The following is a 24,879-nucleotide window of genomic DNA, read 5'->3' on the forward strand; positions in this document are numbered from 1 at the left end:
TGTGCCGGTGTTCCTAGTCATTTGGCTGAGAGCAGAGCAGGACAGCGTTTCACATCGTCTGCCAAACTTGGTATGGAAAGGCTGCTAAAATTGCAATTAACTCCTCAAATTAAAATATTCCACTTATTCGCCTTGGGGCCAAGGGTAACACATTCAAGCAGATTTCCATTGTGGGCTGCTTGCAAACTGTTAATTGCAACTATTGCCTTAAGGACTTATGAATCCCAGCTCATTTCACACAGAGCGTGGGCCACCTCCTGCGTGGGATACTTTTCTACTCCTTAGACAGATGACAGGAAATTTTATCAAACAAGATGAAGACTGTTGCAAGGCCCTTGAGCTACCAACAAACCTACGTGTTCTTTGTGGCAAGTGATGCAGTTAGACTAGCGGGTATTAAAGCCAACTCACGTTTTATATTTCAATAAATGTTCTTTAATGGTATTATTTGTGGAGCAGAATTTGCTTAGCTCCAGCAGTTATGGGTTAATGTCTCCCCACGCTCCCCTCCATGTGAGCAGGGACGGCCTGACACCCAGAAGTTAAAAGAGCAGTAATAGTCCTAAGGGGAAGTGTGGGTGAAAAAGGGGTGCTGGTCCCAACTCACCGAGGCAGCCAACGGCTCGGAGTGCCGAGCCCAGGGGAAGAGCGGAACCAGCAGCAGGACTCCAGGCACTAGCAGGTTCCTTGAGGAAGGCGAGTTCACTGAACGTGGCTCTGAAAGGAGAAAAAAACCCCTTCTCCCTGCTTGTCCCGCCGAGCTTTTGTTCAGTGCCCTCAGCAGCTGACGGGAAACCCTAGCACGCAGCCCCGGCGCAGCTTCGCTGCCTTCAGTCACCGGCCACGGCTGCAGCGGAAAGGTGGGCATTCATTCACCTCGGGCTGGGAGTATTAAAGCGCTGTATTGATTGCAGGGACCGACAAGCTTGTGTTACGTTCAAATGGATCCAACATGACAGTTCGAAATTCAATATTGTCTCAGTCTAATTGGACAGGATCCAGTTCAATTCTGTCAAATGTCTTGATTAATGCTAAAGCAATAAAACCCCTTTTAGCCATCGAGACGGCCAGGCTGAAAGGGAAGAGGAAGAATATGATCCTTGGAAAATACAGATAAGTGAATTCATGAATGTGAGTAAGATAAATGCCATTTTTAATACAAATATTTCCACAACACTTGCAAGAGCTACAATTCCCAATCCCTACTTTTCCATGTAAATTGGTCAAGAGGTAAAAGCTTTTCCCGAGCACCTTGTGCAGTCAGAACTTTTACCCTGGAACATGGTACCACAACACGGTTCTGAAGAAGTTTTATTTCTTTGTCTCCAGCTGTTCTGAGACGGACTCGAAAACTTGGTTAGAAAATTGCTTGGCTAGAAATCCCATGAAGTGGAAGAAATGGGTTTGAACTGCAGATGGGAACACTCCTAACTCTGGGAAGAGAAACCAGTGCCACGCATCTGACTCCACAGGGGAATTGCATAGCTTAAATCAAATTAAATAACAGGAACAGCCGTTTTGTTTTCTTTTAAACTGGTGGGAAAAAGATCCTTACTGCTTTTATCTAAATTTTAACACAGAAGTGGCTATTTTTTGTTGCAGCACAAATGGCATTGTGGAAGAGATGATAGGATGGTTCTATAGGTAAAAGAAAAGGGCAGCAACTTTAAGGCTTGAAAACATCGATCCTGCCACAATGTTAAAAGAGTAAGACAAAACCCAGTGGTTTTACTGATCTGTTGAGTTTTTAGGGTTGAAAAAGCTAATCCGCATTGAGTTACCCTCCCAGCTTTTATGTATAATACATACTAAAAAAGATAAGCAAATTACACTACATTATAGATAATTACAGAAGCTCCTAATTACATATCACAATTTCTAGGCAGTCTAGCAAATGCCGTGCTTTCCAGAACGGCAATTCCTGAAGTGAATAGTAAATCAGCTTTTGCTTGCCACTGATTTGAAACTTTAACCTATAAATTAAATTAATATGAGACAAAGGCTTCTTTTGTGCATTTGCAAGCCTGTAGGATTTTACAAATAATAGGACTGGAAAGTGATTTATATTCCAAGATTAAAGGTCAGTTTGGCGCACACGACTTCGGAGCAAAACACCACAGCGGAGACTTACTATTAACTCATTCATGCACCATCCTAATGCCGTATTTGTCCGTTTACAGCGTTACGAGGCTTGCTGTGAGCACTGCAATAGTTGCAGGACAGAAAAAAACTGCATCGAAGAAATACTTGGAATTCTTCCGGATCTACAGTAGAGAGGGAAATGCGTATGGGAATTGTACTGGGCCATCAGCCCCCTGATTGCTTAAGTGACGTTACCTGTGTGCTGCAATTCGAATCAAGTGTATGTTCAACACGGCAAGCTTGAAAACACAGAGAACTGCATGGAAACAGCATAAATTAAATGTAAATTAAAGATACGCAAAAAATTCAAACTTTTACCAGCAAATAGAAGGGCTCTACTATTTATGAAATTCTGCCAATGGCTGGTCCTTCTCCTGGATAGACCAACATTTCTGTGGGAACAAAACTTCAAGCTGAATTTAAAACTTTTGGTAATTAATATAGTGTTTACCCGAGAACTAGAATAGCTTCTTATGGTTATTCCCCTAAGAAAATCCTAGTAAGGGACCAGAGGAGAAGACCTGCACAAACATACCCACCGCTGGGGACGCAGCTTCTTCAGTAGACCTTTTTTGTGTGTCTGCTCTTTTGTAGGCAACAAATTCAATATTTTACTTATTAAATTAGGACAGACTCCTCTATTATGTGAAAATTCGTTAAGCAATTTAACACATTTAATAGTCAAAGAAAGAGATGAAACAGTAGCACGTTTTCATAATCTGATGAAAATGTAAGCTGATCGCCAAAGAAGAAAGCACCGGCTTGTAAACCAACACCCTATTTGTTTAAACTCTATCTGCAATTAAAAGCATGTAGTTATTTTGCTTTCCCTGGAAAAGCAGATGGCAAGGATGTAGGCTGGTTTTTGGATAATTTAATTGTACGTTGGAGCCCTGCAAACACCATTTTGCAGCTGATACCACGCGAAATCGCAGTATCCAAGTTTCAGTTTCGCTTAGACTTCCGGACCGCAGAGAGCAAACATTACGGAAAAAGAAGAGCACTAAATTTTGGCAGCCACCAACAGTTTGCATCATCCCAAAGGTCTCTGAAGCAAGGGAACTGGAATGACAGTTAATCCCCTACAAACACCGGGGAAGGGGAGAACGGATGAGAAGACCAACTCCCCCTAGACTGCAGCTGGCACGTTGCAATGTAGGAGACCAGAAAAGACAGTATTTAATGTCCATGCGTGCCACGAAGGACGATAAAAAATTAGTATACTTCTTGCCATGGAGACCAGTTTTCACCATTCGGAGTATGGAGGGGTGGGTACTCCTGCGTGAGGGCTCTGGGCAAGGTCTGAGCAAGTCCCGAGCTGGGTGCCCCACCACGGCAGCGGGTCCCGGGCCAGGCAGCCAGTCCTGCCTGGGGGACGTGGTTGTGGAGCCAGGAGGACCAAGATGCCGTGGTAGGAATAGAAGAGTTGCAGACACCGTATCAGGGAGGCCAACTGAGCAGTTCTCGCCCATAAAGCAAGATAAAAGACATGTTACTTGGATAGACTGGAAAGCTCTTAAGTTTTCTTCTACCATTTTTCCGCTCTTGTTTCTGTCTTCCCAATAGCACTGAAATTTGTCATCTTTCTTCTCTTTGCAGGTTTTTTTAAAAGACACCATTAACTAGCTCATAAATCCACAATTTAAATAATTATCGAAGCATTGCCTCTGTTATCTTCAAAGCTGACAAACCTCCTGGGTCCTGAACGTTTCATGAGCGGTAGATCATTCCCCACAGCCCCTGGTAGGCAGAGGGAAGTGATGGGCTCCATCGTTCCTGTCCGCTGGAGAAGCAGCCCAGCAGGACAAAAGCCACGGACGGGGTCAGAGCATGGAGAGCTGATTCAGTGGCTGCGAAGCGGCTTGTAAGGATTAATCTGATTAGGATTGAAAAAGACCAAACGGGTGGAGGGGGGAGGAAGAGAAAAGAGGAGAATATTTAAGGCAAGTGATGAGGGTCCTGGGTGGTCTGTAAACGAGTTTGAAACAGTGGGAGAGTGGAACGAAGAGACGAAATGCAATAGTTGTACAGGAAGCTTTCACAAGGCTTAAAACAAATCCTTAAGAAAAACAGAAAAGAATCCAGGAAGAGGAATTGTATTACTGCTGAAAACGGTATTGGCATATTCCCAATGCATTTATAGCGTGTGACTGACAGTTCTGCTGCTGGTCCCGGCAGCGGGGAAGGATAATGTCTTCCTACGCTTCAAAAACCTCAAAAGGCTCACAACAGAAAGTTCCCTGGGGGGCATTTCCACTAAACTTCTGCTAGTTTATCCTAGTTTGTTTTAATATTGCTGGAAATCGGGGGAAAGCCGGGGCAACCGGTGGGCGACTCAAGTGGCAGGTGCCACTAACCTGCTCGGCTTATACCCAAGTGAGAATCACAGAGGTTGCTCACTTTATTTTTCATTGGTTTAATACAGTTACTTTTGGTGAAGAAACGCACAGAGGAAACCAGTTCTTGAACCGCACCGAAGAGATAAATAAAAACCCGCAGCAAACCCAGTGCTCTGCTGCCCGTGGTAGCCGGCGTCTGGGAGGGATCACTTACTGCGTGCTTATCCCATCCCTCCAATTCCTGCCATTAGTTGCTTTTCAAAGCTATTCTGAAAGTTTCTCTCTCAGCACCTGCTTACGTCCAATTTACTTCAGTAGCATGTGGTTTCCTGAGCCTGGGCCAAAGATGCTGGGTCTGCTTTATGATGCCGATTTGCAGCTCTCCCTTTTATTTCGGTAAGTCTCTGACCGGACACTCCTCCCCCTTCTCCTAAATTCACTGCCAGGATCCTGGTCCCGATGAAGATGATAGCTGAACTGATGCTGACTTTGAGGTGGTTGGGAATGCACTCACCGTTCGTCTGTCGTGTTTGCTGTTCAGGGTAATACAAGCCAGACCCCTGGACCAAACACTGGCTGACAGTAAACCTACACTCTCACGAGTGCACGACTCTGGAAAGCAGCTTCCCTGCCTGCTCTGCTTAGAATAAAATATCACCTACCATGTCCCTGCAAGCAGGAGAAATCTGCTTTTGTTCTGCTTAAAGTCCAACATTATTAATCACCCCGGTTCTTCTGGAGCACCCTTTGACTGCATAAGACCTGTACTCCTTTTCCCTTTTTAAAAAGCAGCATGGCTGGGCATAAATGTCAGTATTTACCATTATGTCTTCTAAAACTGAGACTCTGCAAGGACGGTTACACTTCACAGAATCACAGAATCATTAAGGTTGGAAAAGATAACCAAGTCCAACCATCACCCCAACCCCCCCATGCCCACTAAACCATGTCCCACAGTGCCACATCCACACGTTCCTTGAACACCTCCAGTGATGGTGACTCCACCACCTCCCTGGGCAGCCTCTTCCAGTGCTTGATAACCCTTTCAGTGAAGAAATTTTTCCTAATATCCAGCCTAAACCTCCCCTGGCACAACTTGAGGCCATTTCCTCTTGTCCTGTCACTCGTCACTTGGGAGAAGAGACCAACACCCACCTCCCCACAACCCCCTTTCAGGCAGTTGTAGAGAGCGATGAGGTCTCCCCTCAGCCCCCTCTTCTCCAGACTGAACACCCCCAGCTCCCTCAGCCGCTCCTCATCAGACTTGTGCTCCAGACCCCTCACCAGCTCCGTCGCCCTTCTCTGGACACGCTCCAGCACCTCAATGTCCTTCTTGGAGTGAGGGGCCCAAAACTGAACACAGGATTCGAGGTGCGGCCTCACCAGTGCCGAGTACAGGGGCACGATCACCTCCCTGCTCCTGCTGCCACACCATTTCTGATACAGGCCAGGATGCCGTTGGCCTTCTTGGCCACCTGGGCACACTGCCGGCTCATATTCAGCCGGGTGTCGACCAACACCCCCAGGTCCTTTTCCATGGGGCAGCTTTCCAGCCACTCGTCCCCAAGGCTGTAACATTGCATGGGCTTGTTGTGACCCAAGTGCAGGACCCGGCACTTGGCCTTGTTGGATCTCACACAATTGGCCTCGGCCCATCGGTCCAGCCTGTCCAGATCCCTCTGCAGAGCCTTCCGACCCTCCAGCAGATCGACACTTCTGAAAATTCACTGCTTCACAGCTTTTGAGAGCTCAGACCTCATTTTCAGAAGCGCTGATCACCTGCAGCAGAACCCACTGCCAGCGCCTGGACTCTGGAAAACCCGGCCTCCTTCCGAGAAGTGCTCGGCTGGAAGTTACATAGTCACTGAATCTCTGCTTGTGCTTCTGCCAGTAAAACCTAGCAATCGTCCCAAGCTGAGCACGAATTCTGCCTTTAAAAGCATTTGCTCCCTCTCTTTTTAAGTGATGTGCACATTTATCTATTATTAGAAGAACAGAGCCCAGCCCAAAGTTGGGAAAAACAAACATTTCCAGCAAACTGCATTCAAAGATATCTTGCATCCAATACAGAGCACCTGGGATTCATCTGAAAACCTGTCTCAGATAGAGACTTTCTTGCAGCAGCCTGATACAAAATCCAGATACAGCGTAATAAGCTTTTGATGTCGTGTTGACATTTATCTGCCAATATTATTGCTTCATGCACTTACCTTATGATGGATCTTGTTACTTAATTGATCACAGGCAAGGTCAGGAATTGGCCCTTCTTCCAGTGCTAGCACTGACATCATGCAAATCACCAAAACCCAGAAGAAAGCACCTAATCCTCAGCTTCAAATCCACACTAAGCAGCCCTTCGATACGTGTGAATGAGGACAACTGGTTTTTCAATTACGCCTCCGAAAAGGTCGTTTTTCAAAACTTATGACCAAATGGGAAAAAAAAAAAAAAAAGCTGAACACAAGCGTGCTCTTCCTTTTGGTATCAGTCGCCTTAACTCAAAGAACAGTTTGCTTTTACAACGGGAGACAAAAACAAACTGCATTTATAATCCACCATGGGCAGAACTGCGTTTCCTCTGCCTTGCTCTCTTTATGGAGGACTCATCAACGGCAGCTTTGGCTTCTATGGGGCAAGTTGTCCAGCGAGGACAGAGATGGATCACAACTCACTTCACTCATACTTTTATAAAAACACAGCTTTCAGAGACAAATTTTAATGTCTCTAGTAACGACAGGCTGTGAGCAACTCCAGAAACCCACGGCACGTCTACCAAATTCCATGGCCACTTCTTAAAAGCCTCCCAGATGCTGAGGGCAGGCAGTTGCCCTGGGCTCACAGCCACGTGTCCAGCAGCGCTGAGCTCACCCCAGGCCCTGCAAGCATGGACTGCTGGACTTCCACACCCTTTTCAAATGCTTTTGGAAAAATCTGTAAAATTTCCCCATGTCAACGCTGCATCTCATCCCTCCTCCAAGCCTCAACCAATTCTGCAGCAAACCTCATCTGATGACACACGTGCCGGGACTCGAAAGCAGCCCTGACCTCGGTCACTCAACTGCTGCAAGCCAGCACCTCCCGTCCCAAGGGGAACCAGCGAAATCCAGCAGCAAAACCGTGCAAGTTCATGCCCTGCACGAAGGAAGGAGTGGAGATGCAAATTATTCTGCATTCAAGGAAACAAAATCAGACCCTTTCCTACCAGCAAAGGGGGAAGGTGCCAACCAGCTGGCTCAGCCGCGCTGTGCCAGAAGCACCGGGGTGGGCTCTTTGGTTTCCCTTTGGTGGCTGTTGGAAGGGGAAGATCTGTGCTTCCCCCAGAAGACATCAGTTTGGGAAAGCCCACCTGTCAAACCTGAGCTCCCCCAGCCAGGCCAGACCTGGGAGTTCCCCAGTGAAGCCACAGCTTGGGATTACATTTTGTTGGCCTTAATAATTCATTATTGTGAGCAGCAGTCCTGCCAGGATTCACCTTTATTGTCTCCTGAATGGAGAAGATTCTGTAAAGGGCCAATGATAGCAAACTTAGGATGCTACATAAATATTTTACAATATTATTAAAAAGAAGATTTCCAAAATGCTTTGCATGGTTACTTCTTTTAAATATTCTTGTTTTCTGTTTCATTCAGCACCGTTTCCCTCATAGTAAGTTGTAACTTTAAAACATACATTTTGAGCGCGAGATCTGAGTACCTGCTTCCCTGTTAGGAACACTTTTGCTTCCAGCAATGCAAACTGTTGGAATAAAGCCCATCCTGAGACATCAGGGATCATGAAAGCAGATCATTTTCCGATTTATCAAAATTAATTGCTAGGTATTATTTACTTTTTGTTTCATAATAGGCTGGAAAAAGCTAGATGAAAACTCTAACAAGGTCTAATACAGTGAAGAGAAGGGAGAAAAGAAATCAAGAGGCAGTTAAAGAGCAGTTAGAGCTTCCTTCTCATCCTTATCAGCACAGCTATCAGTCAGCAAGCCCATAATTAGGTACAAAAGACATTGTGCTCTGGAGAGCTTCTCCAGGAACTGGAGAGCTGCTGTACGCCAGAAGCTGGAGCACTGATTGACAGCCTCTATTTAAGAAAAACAGTTACAGAATAATTAGCGACAATTTGTTCAAATCAGAAGAAGTGACCTTCGTGACTGCGCAGCGTCTTGCGTAAAGAACAAAGCTTTTCTCAGCAGCACTGACAAATTCAGAACTAAAACACGACTCAGTTATTAAGTAGAGGCTGGTTCAGCAAAGTCCTTCAAACTTTCCTGCTTCGTGGCAACCGACCCATCCTGAGCACCTACAGATAACTCCACAGCAGGGAAGCAGATCCTGGGTCTTACTTCCACTGCTGACGAAGATTTTGTTGCTTTGAGAGCGGGTTTTTGTTTTCCTTTCCCTTTACCCCTCCGCCTCATCTTTGTTTCAGTAGGAAGTCTGCCTTCCTAGCCTGGCTTCCTGCAGCAAAGGATGCAAATCATTGAGAAACTCTCAGATAAAAGGCATTCCCTTCAAAAAAATCACTTAAAAAAATTATCTTCAAATTAAAAATGTAAGATACAAGTTGTTCCAGTAGCGAGCGGAAAGGCCAGAGGTTCCTTGCCTGGTGCACACCATGGCTTGCACCTCTGCTGAGCTTCACCCAGCACTGGCCCAGCCGAGGACAGGCCACCGGGACACGAGGGACCCCCCCGATGTGTTTAACAGCCCCCGCGCAGCTTCGGTGCAAAGCTGGCAGAGGAGGAGGAGGCCCAGCGGGGCTCCTCTCCACGGGCTCGCCTGCCCGAGCAGCTGCTTCGGCAGCTGTTCCTACCAGTTGGTGGCTGAATTTTACAAGATATCTGTCTGTAATTAAAAAGCAACAATACTTTGGCAGCCATTATAAAAATGCATCACTGGATTGCATCCCACAGGGAGTACTTCTGCACTGGAATACAGGGAGACGCGATAGATGGGACCATGTAGGACTTTCCCATTTCTAAACCCCTAAGATTATCTGCTTAACTGCTCTGCCAAGACCACCACCAGCATGCAAAAACACGGGCTCCATTTGGACTGGTGGCGGGTCAGAAATGCTCATCTCCTGCCTGTGCCACTCAAACCTGGCCCGTGCCAAGACATATGGTCGCAAGGTGCTCCGCAGCGTAAGCGCAAGGGTCGGGGAGCTGCAGGTTTGGTGGGGAGGTTTTAAAACAAGGGTCTTGCACAAGAGGATTTGCTCCATTTGGAGCATGTTAAGACATTGTGCTTGTGCCAGCTAAGAATTAGCAGAGCTCGGGCCAGATAAAGCTTGGCACAGGAGGGAGTGGTAAGAGGCCCCTGGGGAGCAGGTTAGTGCTCCCCGATCCCGTGCCTGGCTCGCAGTCCTGGTACCTACTAACTGTGGTTAGAACACTGCTCCAGCCCATGCCCGGGCAATGTCCTGCAAGCTGTGCAAGCTCCAGAAATGGCCTCACACGGCACAAAACCTTCCAGAGCAGACTTTTTCCCTGGTCCATATGGGAGCCTGGCTACAGGAGGGAGCTGTTGCGCTCTGCTGGGGTGGAAGGATGCCCTCCGGAGCGGGCAAGGACAGGCAGGAGCAGGGGGACACGCTCAGCCGCGTCTCCCCGCTCACACAAGCAGGGAACTGAGGCTGCTCTGTCTCGGCCAACGGGTGGGATGCCTCCGAACGCTGTGGGATCCATGCCATGCGCTCCAGTGGAAGCAGAAATCTAGCTCCAGTCTGGAAACCGCTGCATGCATATTTGTAAACCATTGTGTACACAGTAGATAAATGCTTAATAATCATGATGACAAACAGACCTAAAACCCAGAAGCAGCTTCCCTTCGCATTAACTGCATCAGGAACAGGTTCCACTGAGCAAAAGCCTCCCTTTTACCGGGACTTCTTATAGAGGGAAAAAAGCCGCCTAACCACAGCCGGCAGTGAAACGACGGCAAACCCAACAAATAAATAAAGCCCGTGGCACATCAGACCCCAGGACTTCACCTGCCAGGTACCACCCAGGCATGTCCATTTTCACGTGCGAACATGGACACCGCTGCAGGTGAAGCTCCGGGGCACAACGGGCATCAGAAGCCCTGACCTGCGTGCGCACCAGGGTGCAAACATACGCACCTACCTTGGAGCCTCTGGCCATGTTAGCAAAGAAACTAATGCAGAAGGAGGTTAAATTCCCTGTTCGCGGTGTTTCGCCCCGCGGGGATTAGTGTTTGGGACTCCTGGCACCCACAGCCACAATTAATCCGCCGAGTGTTCCTACCCCCACCCCTCATCCCAGCCTCCAGGTAGTCTCCAAGTGCGAGGCTGTGTGCGGTCGTGCAGCAAAATCTTCTCGCCTCCATCAGTGTCTGCCTTTCTCTTCCACACTTACTGGAGCCCATCTACTCCTCAGGGATCAGAGGAGCATTAGACTGGTAGGAAAATACCTTTCCTATGTAAACCATGCGTTCTGCCATTTCCCTCTCCAAGTTACACAGCGTCACAGATCGTAAGCCCTCTAAACAGAGAGTCTTCAGTTGAGGAACAGATCTCCATAAAGGCTGGGATTAAGGCCCTGCACATTAGAAAGGAAAGAGGGAGGAAAAATATGCTCCGTTTAATTACCCAAGCCATAACAACATTTTACTATTTTATACACGATTCCTGACAAAACTGGAAATGTTATTTTCCACAAGCATAGCTGCTGGTTCTACTACAAATAAATAGTCCAGGGCGCGCTCACCACGCGAGAGCTGGAGGCCATGTGTTTTCATTAATTCTCTTGGCAGAGAAGCCCATGTAGATTTTGGACCGCAGCTCAGGACGGGAACAGGAGAGCTGGGGTGGCCAACATACATCACAGCAGACTACATTTGGCCCAGGTCCACTCACGAGTTGGTCCAATACCCAGTTTTATCATCCTAATTACGAGCAGATTCCCAGCTCCCACCCTCCCTCACCGAGGTATCTTCAGCTTCACCCTTTTCTCCCTGCCTCTGGCTGGCTGAAATCAGCAGGTGAATTGCAGCCCTTTGTCTGTTATCGCTCGGAGACAAAGTTTGGCCTCTTTCATTTTCCTTTTATTGCAGCTTCTTTTGTGCGGATTAAAATAATTGATATTGATAACGTGATCTGCCCCCTGCCCCTGTTCCCAATTACTTGCACAGGCTGGGGATCCTGCATTATGGGTATGACAGGAATGGTCTCAATTAGCCTTCTGGGCTACAGAACTGATTCTGGTTTTGATTTGAAATATTTGGGATTAGGCAGGCTGGCTGTTGTGGGCTGGGGTCACCAGCAGAGCCGGCCGGGGGATTCTGGGGGGCTCGCTTTGAGCTGGCTTTTCTCTGCCTGCTGCCAGGTGCCTGGCAGCACCCGGAGCAGAGCCCTCGCGCTGCTAGGCAAAAATGAAGGACGATTTACCGCAGCCGCCTTTGTGTTCGGGAATAAGAACGACAGCACTGAAGGGTCTTTGCATCCAAAGTTTGACTCAGAATGAAGCAGGACACCGATGGTCCAACAAGAGCTAACCAAGCAGCAGCCTTCGTAAAAGGTCACCCCTGCGTTCAGTGGGTGAAACCCCATCAAAATTAAACAATAACAATGAAAAAAGGAGCATTAAAGCTGAAAAGGCACATACAGCTTTCCGGACCTGCAAAATTCCATTTCGAAATGTGCAACCAGTTAACTCGGTCACGGGAGCGAAATATAAAGGCGTCAGCGCCTGGGGAATGGATAGGTTTTTTTTCCCTATTTTGGGGAGAGGAATCCCAATCCTCTACCAGGCCTGGTAACGTAGTCCCTGGCACTCACACGCAGTTCTCTTCACACAAGGGTGGAAAGCAGAGGTCCTGTACAAGCGTCCCCGTTTCCACTGCTCAGCGTGCCTACCCCGTAAAAAGTAATTCGTAGGCAACACCTTGGAACACGTTCTGCAGGTCAGAGAAGTCAGGCTCTGCCAGCTCTAATTGGAAGGGGGGAAATGGTTTCCAGACGTGACAAAGGTCCGCTGAGAATGTCACCCCGAAGGTACATCTCCAGGGACTGACGGCTCAGGCCGCCCGGCTGAAAATAACTGTGAGGCATGAAGAGGTAGCCAGGTCTTACCAACACGGGACAAGCGCAGCACCAAGCTGAGACTTTGCAGCCTCGTGCTAACAGATGCGGCGCGCGCACCCGCTCGTTAGACAGACACGGATTATAGATCTGAGCCACTGTAACGTAGCGTGCCATTTTCAGGGGCTCTGATGTTAATCTGGAAGACGGGACTATTGCTTCAGTACTGTTTCCTTCATTAAACCAGGGCTGCTCGCCCAGTGGAGTGTCGCTGTACGCAGCAACTTCTTTATTTTTAAAAACTTTATACAAAATGCAACTGCAAAAATATAGGTAAAAAGAGAGGGGAAGCTGAGCTCCCTCTCTCTGTAATCAAAGAGGAGACAACACTCAGAGCCAGAATAGAAACCACAGTTTCTAATCAGAATGCAATGTAATCACTGAAACAGATGTCAAAAAGATAAAACCGTATAATTCTGAATTGCCAACGATTAGTGTTCAGCGTCTTGGAGAGCACCGAGATGCTCTATTTCTGTCTACGTATGTCCGCATTTTGGAAGCGTAAGCAGAAAGCATTCAGCGCAATGCTACAGAAAAGTCCCTTCTGTTCCTCTCCTGCAGCATTTTTGCAAAGGGAGTTCTCAGCGGAGCTCAGGTTTGCTCCTGCATCAGGCTGTGATGGTGAGGGGAAGGAAGAAGAGAAATTGGTCTTTTAGGACTGTGGTTGGGAAAATTAGCATCACCAAGCTGGCACACGGACGTTGACTGCGTTGCCAGAGACAGAAGGCAACGATAAAGAAAGAAAACATGGAGAGCTGCCTGGCAGAAGAGAAAAGGTTAGAGAAAATTTCTACCAAAGTAAAGCAGACAAGAGAAATTAATTTTAATGTGCAGATCGCTCACCTCGTAGTGATAATCCATGCAAGTTAACTCTCTCCAGCAGCGATCTCCTCGAATTTTAATCAGACCCTGGGGGAAAAGAAAAGACAAAAAATAACCGTCAGAAGTATTGTATTTTACTTTAGCTTGTACATCAAGGTATTATCTCAAGATGCCAAATAATCTGGTTAAACTACAGGGAGAGCCTGTAACGGCAGGGAAGCGCAGAGGCTGGAACGACCCCCCGGAGCCCCACCGCACATCTGCACCCCAGGCCCAGTCACTGTCCCCGGGGGAACAAAACGCAGTGAGAGCTCCAACACGACTCCTTCCACTGCCTGTTTACTGAAAATTTGACACAAAATCCTTGTGGAAAATGCCATGTCACTTAAAGGGTGCTGGGAGATGCTTCACCCACGGCCGAGTCTCTGCAGAGCAGCTAAGAGAAGCCCAGTGCTCCCAGCATCGGCTTCCAGCATCGCTGGGTACGAGGCGGGGAGGCGCGGAGCGTGGGGAAGCCATAGCAAAAGCCTCAAAACCGGGCTCTGCCGCTGGGCCGTTTCTGTATAACAGACTGAAAAGTTACCTGCAGACCTAAACACAGCTGCACGCGCAATTTTAAAATCCAGACCCAATTGCCTCCGTCGCGCAAAGCCGCCTCTGCTGCCTATAGAAAATGAAATAGCGACACAAAGCGGGATGGGGACCCCGCAGCCTCACCAGCCCTGAGCTGGATACAGAGATGCAATCAAAGTAATTAGAGAAACAAAAGAGGAGAAGGGGAAGGAAGCTGACAGATCTAAACACAGATGAATGCGCTAATGACAGGTCTGCTCCACCTTAGGTTAGAGGTTGGCAATGAAATAAGCAGGTATCAGAGGTTGCTGTGCATTGATATTTCAGGGCAACAAGAGGGTGAAATTTCCAAATCAGTGGGTCCGTTCCAGGGCTGGCAGTAATATCGGGATTAAATTTCTTTGCCTCAGTGATGAAGAGTAGAAAGGAATCAGTCGTCCACAGCAGGAAAGACACCTGGCCAGGGATGAGCCTGCCAGCAGGAAGCCTTGCAATCAAGCCGTGCCAGCCCGAAGGTATGCGGGTTCAGCCTGACGGCTTTGATGTACCGGGAGAGGTCCCTGATTACGATCACAATATCCCAAATTGAGGAAAGCTTCACTAGTCAAAAGGTTGAACCAGCTCTATCATCTGCATACAATTAGGGGGTAGTTGCCTACCTCTGACATTGCCCCTAATTATAATGTTCCTGCCTTCCTTAGTAGAAAAAAATAGGGAGTTTCTGTGAGGACCCATTGCTGGCTACACCAGGAGCATCCTGAAGCTTCTTTACATTTGCAGTAGGGAAGGTTTTCAAGAAGAGACCAGTGACCTTTCAGTGCTAAAATCCGAGAGCTCGGAGGAGGAGGAGATTCCAGCACTACGGCACATCCTCGCCTATTGGTTTCATCCTAATCGCTAAAAAAAACCCCTTCACTTGCAGCATTAAACAAAGTTTAGCAGGTTTGGGGATCAAGAAAAGTCCCAAATTCCAGAGACTTAAAGAGCCCCCAGAACTGTCCACACCTCGTAAGTAAACATCCACAAATAACCCCAAACCCATCCTCTGGCAACAGACACCAAAAGGTCTTCCTTAGCGCTGTATCAACGCATCAGGAAAGCGCGAGAGATCAGATCCTTTCGACGGGGGAGACCCACCACCGCGCCAGCCCCTCACTCCCCTCGCTGGGGACCCACAGGGCCGGGGCCGTGTTGCCTCCAAGAGACCCAGGTGTCCGCCCAAACACCAGCATCACGCGGTTCCCAAGGCTGTGTAAGGGCTGTATGACGTCTGATAGCCACGGGCTGTTGAGTATGGACAAGAGCCTGGGAAGGAGAGGACTGAGCAGCACCTAGAAACTCCCGGCCGATACAGAAGGGGTCAGCTGGGAACGATTATTGACCACTTCTCCTGCTACAAGGCATAAACGCAACCTGATGGAAAGACCAAATAGCTGGTTTAGAAACCAACAAAAGGAGGTACTTTTCCACTCAGCAAATGATTTACTTTATGGGAGCCAAAAGCGCAGATGTGTTCACAAGGAATCAGACGCATTCCCAGAGGACAGGCTTGGGGTAACTTCTGAACACAACCTCCTCCCTGGAAAGTCCCTAAACCACTTGATTGCCAGGAGCTGCGAGGAGCTGCCCCAGAAGATGGCTTTATCTTTTATATTCCTCCGCAAGCATCTATTAACAGCTGCTATTAGAGACAATATAAGAAGTTAGTTGGACCTTGGGTTTAACCCACCATAGACTTTCTTAAGCAAAAGACCTACAAAAGTAGTTACAAGCTTATTTGGCGGTTAAATTAATAGGAAATAGGCACCTTTCTTGGTCCAAGCCTTAGACCAGGTGATTTCGAGACATGTATGTCTTTGTGAATAGGGGTGACCTCAGCAGCCTTCAGCAGGGCTATTTACAGCCTTAAATTATACCTGTTATGCAGTATGTTGCTGAGTTCAAGCAGATTTTACCCATCTGCTGTTCCAAATTATTTTTCCTTTTTTTTCTTGTCATAAAAAAATGAAATATTTTTATGCCAAACACTAACTGACAAGGACAGTAAACAGAAACTATTACACATTTTCAAAACCGTGAATTCAGACAATTTACATCCTGTAATTTTTGGCCAAGACTGAACCTGGAAAACCTGGCAGAGTTAAGGCAGTAAAAGGCCAAACTCCTCGTGGCACATCTCATGGAGCAGGATGGAAGTCCCCCCGCCCCGGCAAGGCCATAGGTCCATCATATCATCCTGTGATCAACGAAGCAGCCTCCGGAGGAAAGAGGCACCTTCAAACCTCACACGTCCTGTCCTCTTACGCAGGTTGCAATGGGAACGGCTGGAGGTGGCTCCACGCCCGGCTGAGACGGGTCCACGCCAGGAGCTCAGACGTAGAAATACCCTGGCCCGGGAGGTCTCCATCTCAGCATCAGCCTGAAAGGGCCACCCCCCACCAGCACCACCACCACGAAAAAACCCAAGCAGAGCCGGTCCCTAACGGCACAGATAAAAGCACGACGGATGCAAAGTGATATCGTACAAGGCTGGCGGGATGGGAAAGCAGAGCGGTGGGTACCGGTGGCTGCTCTGCAGTTTTACTCTCCAGTGAGTTATTCAGCAGATTCCGTCACTCTCCTCCATCACTCTGCGTGGGCTGGAGCAGGGGAGGCAGGGACAAGACAGACTCGCTGTCAACAGTCACGGCTTCATCTCTCCCTCCCGAATCATCCGCAGCTCGCTCTGCCCCTCGAACCTTTTCTAAAATTACAGGATCCGTTGATAGCATCTCACAGGATGTGCCGCAGCCGGCAGCCCTGTCACTGGCAGAACGGACACGAAGAAAGGCTCTGTGCAAGAATGCGCAATATTAAAAAAGGACAGTTATCTTGATGACCTTCCCTCCTACCTTTCCCAAGCTGTTCTCAAGCTCTATTATTCAGCAGGGATAATTAAAACAAGTCTATGATAGAAAAGCACCATACTGAAAATCGAAATCTCTCCTGCAGTGAGTCACTAAGGGAGTTAATCACATTTTGTTTACTATAAAGCTTTCGAACAGGAAAGTCACTTAAAGCTCTTAATATCAAATCTGTTTTTCAGCATCAAAAACTCCCACTCTCATAATTAGGGGGCGTTTCAAATCTTCTTTACCCTGCTGCTGTCTTCAAGTCCACTTCCACTCCCACACTGGCACGTGAGTTTCCCAGTTTCCAAATGAAGTTGGACCAAGAAATAAAGAGCGTGTACTGCACGAAAATCTACGTGCTCCGTAGCTTCGTCTCTGCTGAGGAGGATCATGAAAGGAGAACGAGCCATGGTGGCTGGCTAAATAATCCTGCTGTGAAGGGTTGTGGATCCCGGGGTACGGACGCACCCAGGACGAGCTCTGACATACCTTACTGCCCCAGGCACGGATGGACACTGTTTTTACACGCTCTCCCCTCGTTATTTGGCTTCTGCTGACATTTTTGGAAGTCACCTCCTCTTCTCTTGACGTTGCAAACTTAGTTTGAGAAACGGTATCTGGGTCCAAGTGAGCACAGGAGGACAGAGGGAGGAAGGGAGGAAATGGGGATCCCCACATCAGCTGGAGTTTGACATTCACTGGATTTCTTTCGGTCTGCTAACAATTCCCAATCCATTTTCAAGATTTCTCTGTGTGCACTGAACTGGCCTGGACTCCACAGCTGCAGCAGATTACGCTGCCATACCACGGATCAAAGCACAGGAAAAATCCCCATCCCCTGCTCACAGGCGAGCAGAGGCTAGTGCATCTCTGATGTACCCCAACTGTCCTCTCCTTAGATGTGGAGAGGACCTGCGAGGGACCAGAAGGAAAAGGAGCCAGAGGGCACGCGCATGGGACAACCCCAGGAGACTCCAGCAGACCTGGAAGCAGACCCTCCTCTCCCTTGGACATAAGCTACAACCATCTTGCAAGGAGTATTTTGGGGGCAAATATTAAGCAGAGTTTAAGAGGTGAACGATACGGACAAATTAAATGGAAAACAAGGAAAGGAAAGAAATCATTTAGCAGCACTTTGGAGACCCCGAAATCCCATCTCGAACTGCTTCCTTCCCGCAGCGCTGCAGGCAGGTCCCACACCTCCAGCGACCTCCTGGCCCCGCCGCTTGAGCAGAAGGGCAGGAGAGAAAGGGACCAGCCCGTCTTCAGGCTCCCACGCAGCCCGGCGCTCAGTCTTAAGGGCCTGACTGAAACCGAGCTCCGCAGAACAGCCTTAGGTGGGACAAACTGAAGAGCAAAGCTGATGTTTTGCTGTGTTGGAGGCAATGCCTGACTGCCAGGAAGACCAGGATGGAAATGTTTTAAGAAAGGACTTTTCCGTTACTTTTGGGGGGCATTTTTTGAGGGTAGGATCTGCCTGATACCTTCAAAGTCCAAGACAATATAAAGGCATTTAGACTGTCCCATACCAACTGCCAGCCTCATCGCTCTTTCTCTACCTGTACAAGTCTCTAGTTTTCATAAAGAATAAGTTCAAGGCTCAGGAAGCAAACGGAAAAGAGCAACCCCTGCAGAGCCCTCTTCATATTTTCCAGCATTTGGTGTTCTCCACGCCAAGCTGCTCCCCTTCCATCCCTCCCAACTGTAATTTCTCCCTGTGGTGTTCAAGCACCTTCAGGTACCGTGTGCTTTTTGACATGACATCAAAATTGATCTGTTAGCTCAGCGCTAGTTAATGCTGTCAGAAGTTGGCCATGCTTACAGGTAGGCAAGAAGCGGAAAAACATTTCCCAGGGCAGCCGCTGTTAACTCCTGAGAAATCGCTGCTGTCCGTGGGGCAGGGTCTTGCCAGCCCCTGTTTACTGAGGAGCTGAGCTCTTTACTGAGCTCCAGGTGCTGGTGATAGAAAAATGACAGGTAAGCGTTTACCCACTGTAATTCACTTTGAAGACGGGACCGCACCTCATTGTACTAAACCATCCCAGCTTCTACGGCTCTTTTGAAATACCCTGAAGATGTGAGAACAATAAGACACCGCCACGAAGAAGAGGAAAGCCTTTCTCATCCCGCTTTCAGCTCCTTGTCCAACACAACCATCTCCCTGAGTTTTTATTAAGCTTGCGAAGCTGGGCTGCCTGCACAGCGGGGGCCACGCGCCAGCTGGTAACGTCGTTACTCCTGGTTATCTTGCAACACACCGACCACATTTCACAAGTCTGAAATAAAGAAGCAAACCTCCAGGTCCCAGGCAATTCGAAACAGCACCTGCATACAGGTCTTTACTATTCACACAGAGATAGTACCGAGGAGTTAGTGTCACCAAAGAGGACGGGACGCTGGACCAATGCAGAACGAAGCTGTGAGCCCCGCGGGTACCTCATCGAATCGTTTAGGTTGGAAAAGACCTTTAAGATCATCAAGTCCAACCGTAAACCTAACACTGCCAAGTCCACCACTAAACCATGTCCCTAAGTTGCACGTCTACGTGTCTCTTAAATACCTCACACCAGCCAGGAGCACCCGGTCCTGCGGCACGCGGCTTCCTCTGTCTGTTCCAGTCACTGCTGTTACAAGAAGTCATCATCCTCATTTATACATGTTTTTATATTATTCCAGCTTGGCATAATGCTCCTAATATTGTCACGTGGCGATGTAATCATTTGGGAAACACAGAAAAGATGTGCTATAGGGAGGCTCAGCGCACTGACTTGTTTCTTGTTTTCTAAATGCCAAAATGACTTGAAAAGGGGTTTTTTTTTCCTTTTTTTTTTTTTTTTTTAAGTTGGCAAATTTAGGAAGTTTATTCCTAGTTCTGAGCTAGCAGGGCATTGGCTAAAAATGTGAATTCTGCATTTATTTTGACATAAGGATTGGAGACTAATGGGCAGGAGATGGGGATTTTTGAAAGCATTTTTTATTTTTTCCCTTTTTAGGATCCGCTCTCATCATCAGATAAAACTAAAAAGTCCATGTGTGTGTTGGGCAGGGGAGGGGTGACAGGGAAATGGCTTTTAAAGTCGATTTTCTTTTCCCAAGGATAAAGGCAAATGCATGCTTGCGTACTTACAACCCCAGGAAGAAACAAGCACCCCCAGAAACGCCGGCTCTGTTTGCACATTGGGGGTGGATGAAGGGACTTTCAAAGCCCCGCATATCAGAAGGGAAAGGTATTCAGCAATACAAATTAAATATAAGCTGAAGGGAAGGAAACAGGTGGCGAAGTGAACTAGCAATCGCCCTTTCACCTCCGCGGCCTTGCTTTGAATCCGGCTCTAACCAGAATTATTAAATTCATATTGATGGGACGGTGGCTACAAAGCCACCGGGGTTTGATGGTTTCGGCCGAGCTCGTGGCAGCCAGACCGCGCTCACGAGCCCCCGCCAGCAATAAGAAAGCCCGGTCTGGGGAAGGGGAAAGTTGAGATCTTTGTCATATGAATTTACAGCTGACTGGGGCTCCAGGCCATTCTGCACGCTCAGAAATCTCCTCGCGCTGCTGTCCGCATGAGAACTATAAAGTGTTCACCCTGGATTGAATTAGCATCCGGAATGAAATACGCGCTCAATACCTTCTCCCCTCCTCAGTCTGCTCCCTCCGGGGCAGGGCTGAGGAGCGCAGGGGAGGATGGAGATGCAGCACCTGCTTGGACTCCGAAAACACCAACCCTTGGGGCTCCCAGGCTCTCACAATTAAGGTGTATTAAATTCACCAGCATCTTTCATGGCGGAAGGAAAATTACATTTAGGACTTTTTTTGGTTTTTTTTTTTTTTTTTAATTTTAATGCTGTTCAATAAAAAGCCTGGTTTTAATCCCAGAGCCACACGGCTGTCCTCACTCAGTCCCCATGCACTTTCCACCCGCCAGCCCTGCGCCCACGCGTTCACCATCACGTATAAACAGCATTTCCCAGCCTCAGCCGATGTGTGCCCTGGATACACTGCAGGTGTCACGGATGACTTTGTCACCGTACTTTTATTTGTCAGCTGCAGATATCAGCTACGTGGAACAAGACCCTGTTTTGCCTCCAGCATCATCACTAGCTTCCATAGCTTACTACATTGTTAAAGGAATGATGACCACGCGGTCACTTGAGCAGATCCACAAGCAACCAGAGAAAAAAAATACATATTTCCCAGCAAATTCTTAGCAAAACCCACGCTGCAAAAATTCACCCTCCTGCCTGCCTGCTGCAGGACTTGACCCAGCCAGCGAGGCACCAAACCAGTCCCGTTTATAAAACTCAGTGAGCCTGCTGAAAACTAGCTATTTATGACTAATAAATTCTCTTTCAAACGCAGTAGCTTGCTGAATACATTTGCAAGGTTTGCCAACTGGCGGCCAGGGGACTTCAGGGGTGGAAATCAAAATCACCCCTTCGCTCCCACTGAATCAATTCCAGTCTCGCTTGATTGAGTAACCTCACGTGCCCCCGCTCTTTCCCCATTACTGAACGAGCATCCAACAAAAGGGATTGCAGGGGAAATTAAGCCGTAGAGAGAAAGTTTACCAACAGCTTTTGATTTCTACATTTCATCAGTTTGATTAAATCGTGGCAGAAATCCCAAACCTAAGGCCACGGCAGGTGGTGGCACAGGGAACGGAGCACGGGACTGGAAGGCAGAAGCGAAGAGGGATGCGAGACATGCAACTGCCACTGCATCCTCCAAAGACACCTCACTGTTTTGGTTTTAGGGTACTGACATCTGAATTTGCACTGGGGCGTGCCGGGGATCGCCTTCTCAAATCACAGAGAGGATGAACGCGTGAAGAGAATGGGTCCTCGCTTTTCTACGGCATTTTTTCATTGAGAGGAGCACATCTGGCCACTGCTCCTTCTTACTCTATCATCCCTAGCTCCTGCCGTTAGGATTAAGCTAAACACTGAGATGTGAGAACTGCCTGGTCCCTGCTACCCCTGGCAGAGGCTCCATAAGGGGAACCACTCCCCGGGCCCCCAGGACCTGCCCCAGACCTTCTGGACCTGCCCCAGACCTTCTGGGCCTCCAGAAGGCTCAGAGTGTGGGAACCCTGTGGGTCCATCCCAGGAGAGGCGGAGAGGATTCCTGCCACCGTGTCCAGGTCGCAGCCACCACGGACAACGAGCACCGCAGAAGCCCATCTCCAATCTCCCCGCTCGGAGGGTCCTCTGCCCGGCTGCCCGCTGCACAACCCAAGGCCGTCATCCCACCTGGATGTAGCTCAGCCGCCCCAACGGAGACGAGGGGGAGCATCCTCCGGGGAAGGTCCACGCGGGTCTAACTGGCACCTCCAGCTCCCCCAGACCCCCTGCTAAGCTCTCACCCCATCTCTGCCCCACGCGGATGGGCGCTGGCCACCGTCTTTGACCTCCAGCTTTACTTTAGACCTCGCTTTCTTTCCTTCCCTCCTGTGTCCACTCTCAATTGCCTTTCTCATTAGTTGATCCCCTTCTAATTAAACCTGCCTATGCCCAAACAAAATCCACGGCATTGCCCTTGCTCCCTCTCCCCCATCGACTCCGCCGGCCCCACTTTCGCCCCTGACCCCCTTCCCCAAAAGATCACGCCCAGGCACAAGTATCAGTTCAAGAGCCACCACGGATGCAGCCTCACAGACAACTCCGTACGGATTTTATGCTTCGTGTAAGGAACAAAACATCCCTGAAGAAAATAAAACTGTTTCCTTATTTACTCAATGCCAGCAAACATGATTCACGGACCCGGGGTGATCCATCACCCGTCGCTGCAGAGCGCAGCAGCATCTTGCTCTGCACGCCCCGGAGCCACACAGCTCCCGCTCCGACGCCGCTCGAAGGGAGGGAAGCGGCTGAACTCCGACACGCCAAATCCTTCCCTTTCATCTTACGCAGATTGCTCTGCCCAACTGTACCCCTTTCAGGCTGCTGTACTTTGGTGATTCAAAATGAAAAAAAAAGCCTAAATAATTAAAATGTCATTCAAGCTCTAAGCCGATATGAGTCACTGTTACAAAAAATATCTTTAAAATTCTTTCAGGAGTGGGGGATAATTATATTCCTCCCTATCTATTGATTTTTCTCTACAATGCAGATGTCAGATTTTCCACGGTTTTTTTTCTTTTTCTTTTTTTTTTTTTTTTTCCCCTGGAGTGAGTGTCAAGGAGGAACAAAGCACTCTTTGAGACTTTTTCAGCCCAAAATTAATTCTGAAAAAAAATGGTACAGACAGGCCAATAGCACGGGAAGCCGAGAAAAAGCCTGGTGACTCAAGCTATGTCTGCAAAACCCCTATTGATACCGGCTCTGAGAAGGGTGGGGTACGGGGCACCAGCGTTATAAGTTTAGCGTCAGTTTAAAGACCTTCTTTCTGGGTCTTCACACTACAAAAGATGGGCAAAAAAGAAAAAAAATCTCGGTGACGGGCAATCCTAAATTCTAGATTTTAATTTTTCTCGTAATATGAATATGAAACACTCGCAGAGAAAAGCCCAAACGGTGCCTTGCACTTCACGCACTCAGCCACCCGCCAGCCTCTGCTACCCCCAGGAAAAGTGCTTTCAACACCTTTTGAAAGCCAAATGTATACCGGTGTATTTTAAAGACAAAACCAGCTGTAATTTAGACCCCCAGTTCATGGAAGAGGAAGGAGCTTTACAAAGTTAAAATTTAAAAAAAATACAGTTTGAGGACTATAGGCCAGAGCTGTAAGGGGACAGCCAGCTACGCTGCTCCTCAACCACAGAACCACAGGATCACTAAGGTTGGAAAAGACCTGTAAGATCATCAAGTCCAACACCAACCCAACCCCCCCATGCCCACTAAACCATGTCCTGCAGTGCCATGTCCACACGTTCCTTGAACACCTCCAGTGATGGTGACTCCACCACCTCCCTGGGCAGCCTCTGCCAGTGCTTCACCACTCCCTCTCACCCCGGACCGCGGCACCTGAAGCACTCAAATCCCTGGGACCCGACACGACACCTTTAGACCGCAACAGAAATACTAAAGCACTTGGAGTTTTCTTGCTGTTATGCACCAGCTCACCCAGCCTGCTCGCTGCCCGCCTGCTCCAGCTTGCTTCTGCATTTGAAAAGATAAAACTTGAAAGATTTCTGGATTTTATTTCAACCTCAATAACGAATATCATGCTCAAGTGCTGCATTCACCAGGGGAAGGATGCTTGATGAGTGCGACACTACAGCAGCGGCACAATCCTTCTGCTAGAAGTGTAAAAGTGCCTCTGAACTCCACAACAGCGGTTTATGACTTTTTTTTCCAATATACCTCATAACAGAAAAATATTTCATTCCCAAGACTGGCAAGGGCTCCAGCTTTTTGAAAATTCAATAAATTTTCTGTGGTCCTTTTATGCCTCAACGCTCACGTTACGGCTATGGAAATCGTTTGCATACTTTTAAATATTTGCATAATTTATGAGCCCAAATCTTCAACTGCAGCCTGCTCTGGTGCAGGGCTTGCCACGGACCGTGCTGGCGGCAGAGGCTGGGTTTAGGCCAGACCTAAGCAGACCCTCCGCGTGAAGCCCCGTCTCCCACCTGCAGGCTCTGCCAGAGGGTTCGAGCTCTGCAGCGCGGGAAGGATGATCCAGATCGCATGTGCTGCAGAGGGGTGTCTTGTTCCTTTCTTTTGGAAATGCCACACAGGGAAGACGTGACGCAGGCAGCAGGCTTTTTTGGAAACTTTTTTCTACAACTCTGACAGTAGCAAACTGAAGGCTTTAAGAAGAGCTGTACCTGACGTTCATACAGACCTCTCATTAACGAACAGCCAGGAACGCAAACATCATCTTCTTCCATGAAAAGATATAACGGGCTAGAACACCTCTTCCTTTGCCACAGAAGGACAAGCTTATGCTCATCAGATGACACTGCTGTTCAAATAGCTTTATTCTGTATCGTGCGCATCATTGTTTAGTGGGCACGGTGGTGTTGGGTTGATGGTTGGACTTGATGGTCTTACAGGTCTTTTCCAACCTTAGT

The 24,879-nt window shown here is 48.2% G+C and overlaps 1 protein-coding gene across 1 annotated transcript in view; it reads right to left on the reverse strand.

The window, feature by feature from the left end:
• LMF1 (lipase maturation factor 1) overlaps positions 1–24,879 on the reverse strand; it is a 210,964-nt gene that overhangs the window by 113,145 nt on the left and 72,940 nt on the right. Inside the window, exon 5 of the mRNA XM_059826580.1 lies at positions 13,419–13,484. Within this exon, the coding sequence (XP_059682563.1) occupies positions 13,419–13,484 (66 nt within the window). The remainder of the gene's footprint in view (positions 1–13,418; positions 13,485–24,879) is intronic.

This window comes from Gavia stellata, chromosome 18 (assembly GCF_030936135.1).
Source record: "Gavia stellata isolate bGavSte3 chromosome 18, bGavSte3.hap2, whole genome shotgun sequence".
Taxonomy (NCBI): Eukaryota; Metazoa; Chordata; class Aves; order Gaviiformes; family Gaviidae; genus Gavia; species Gavia stellata.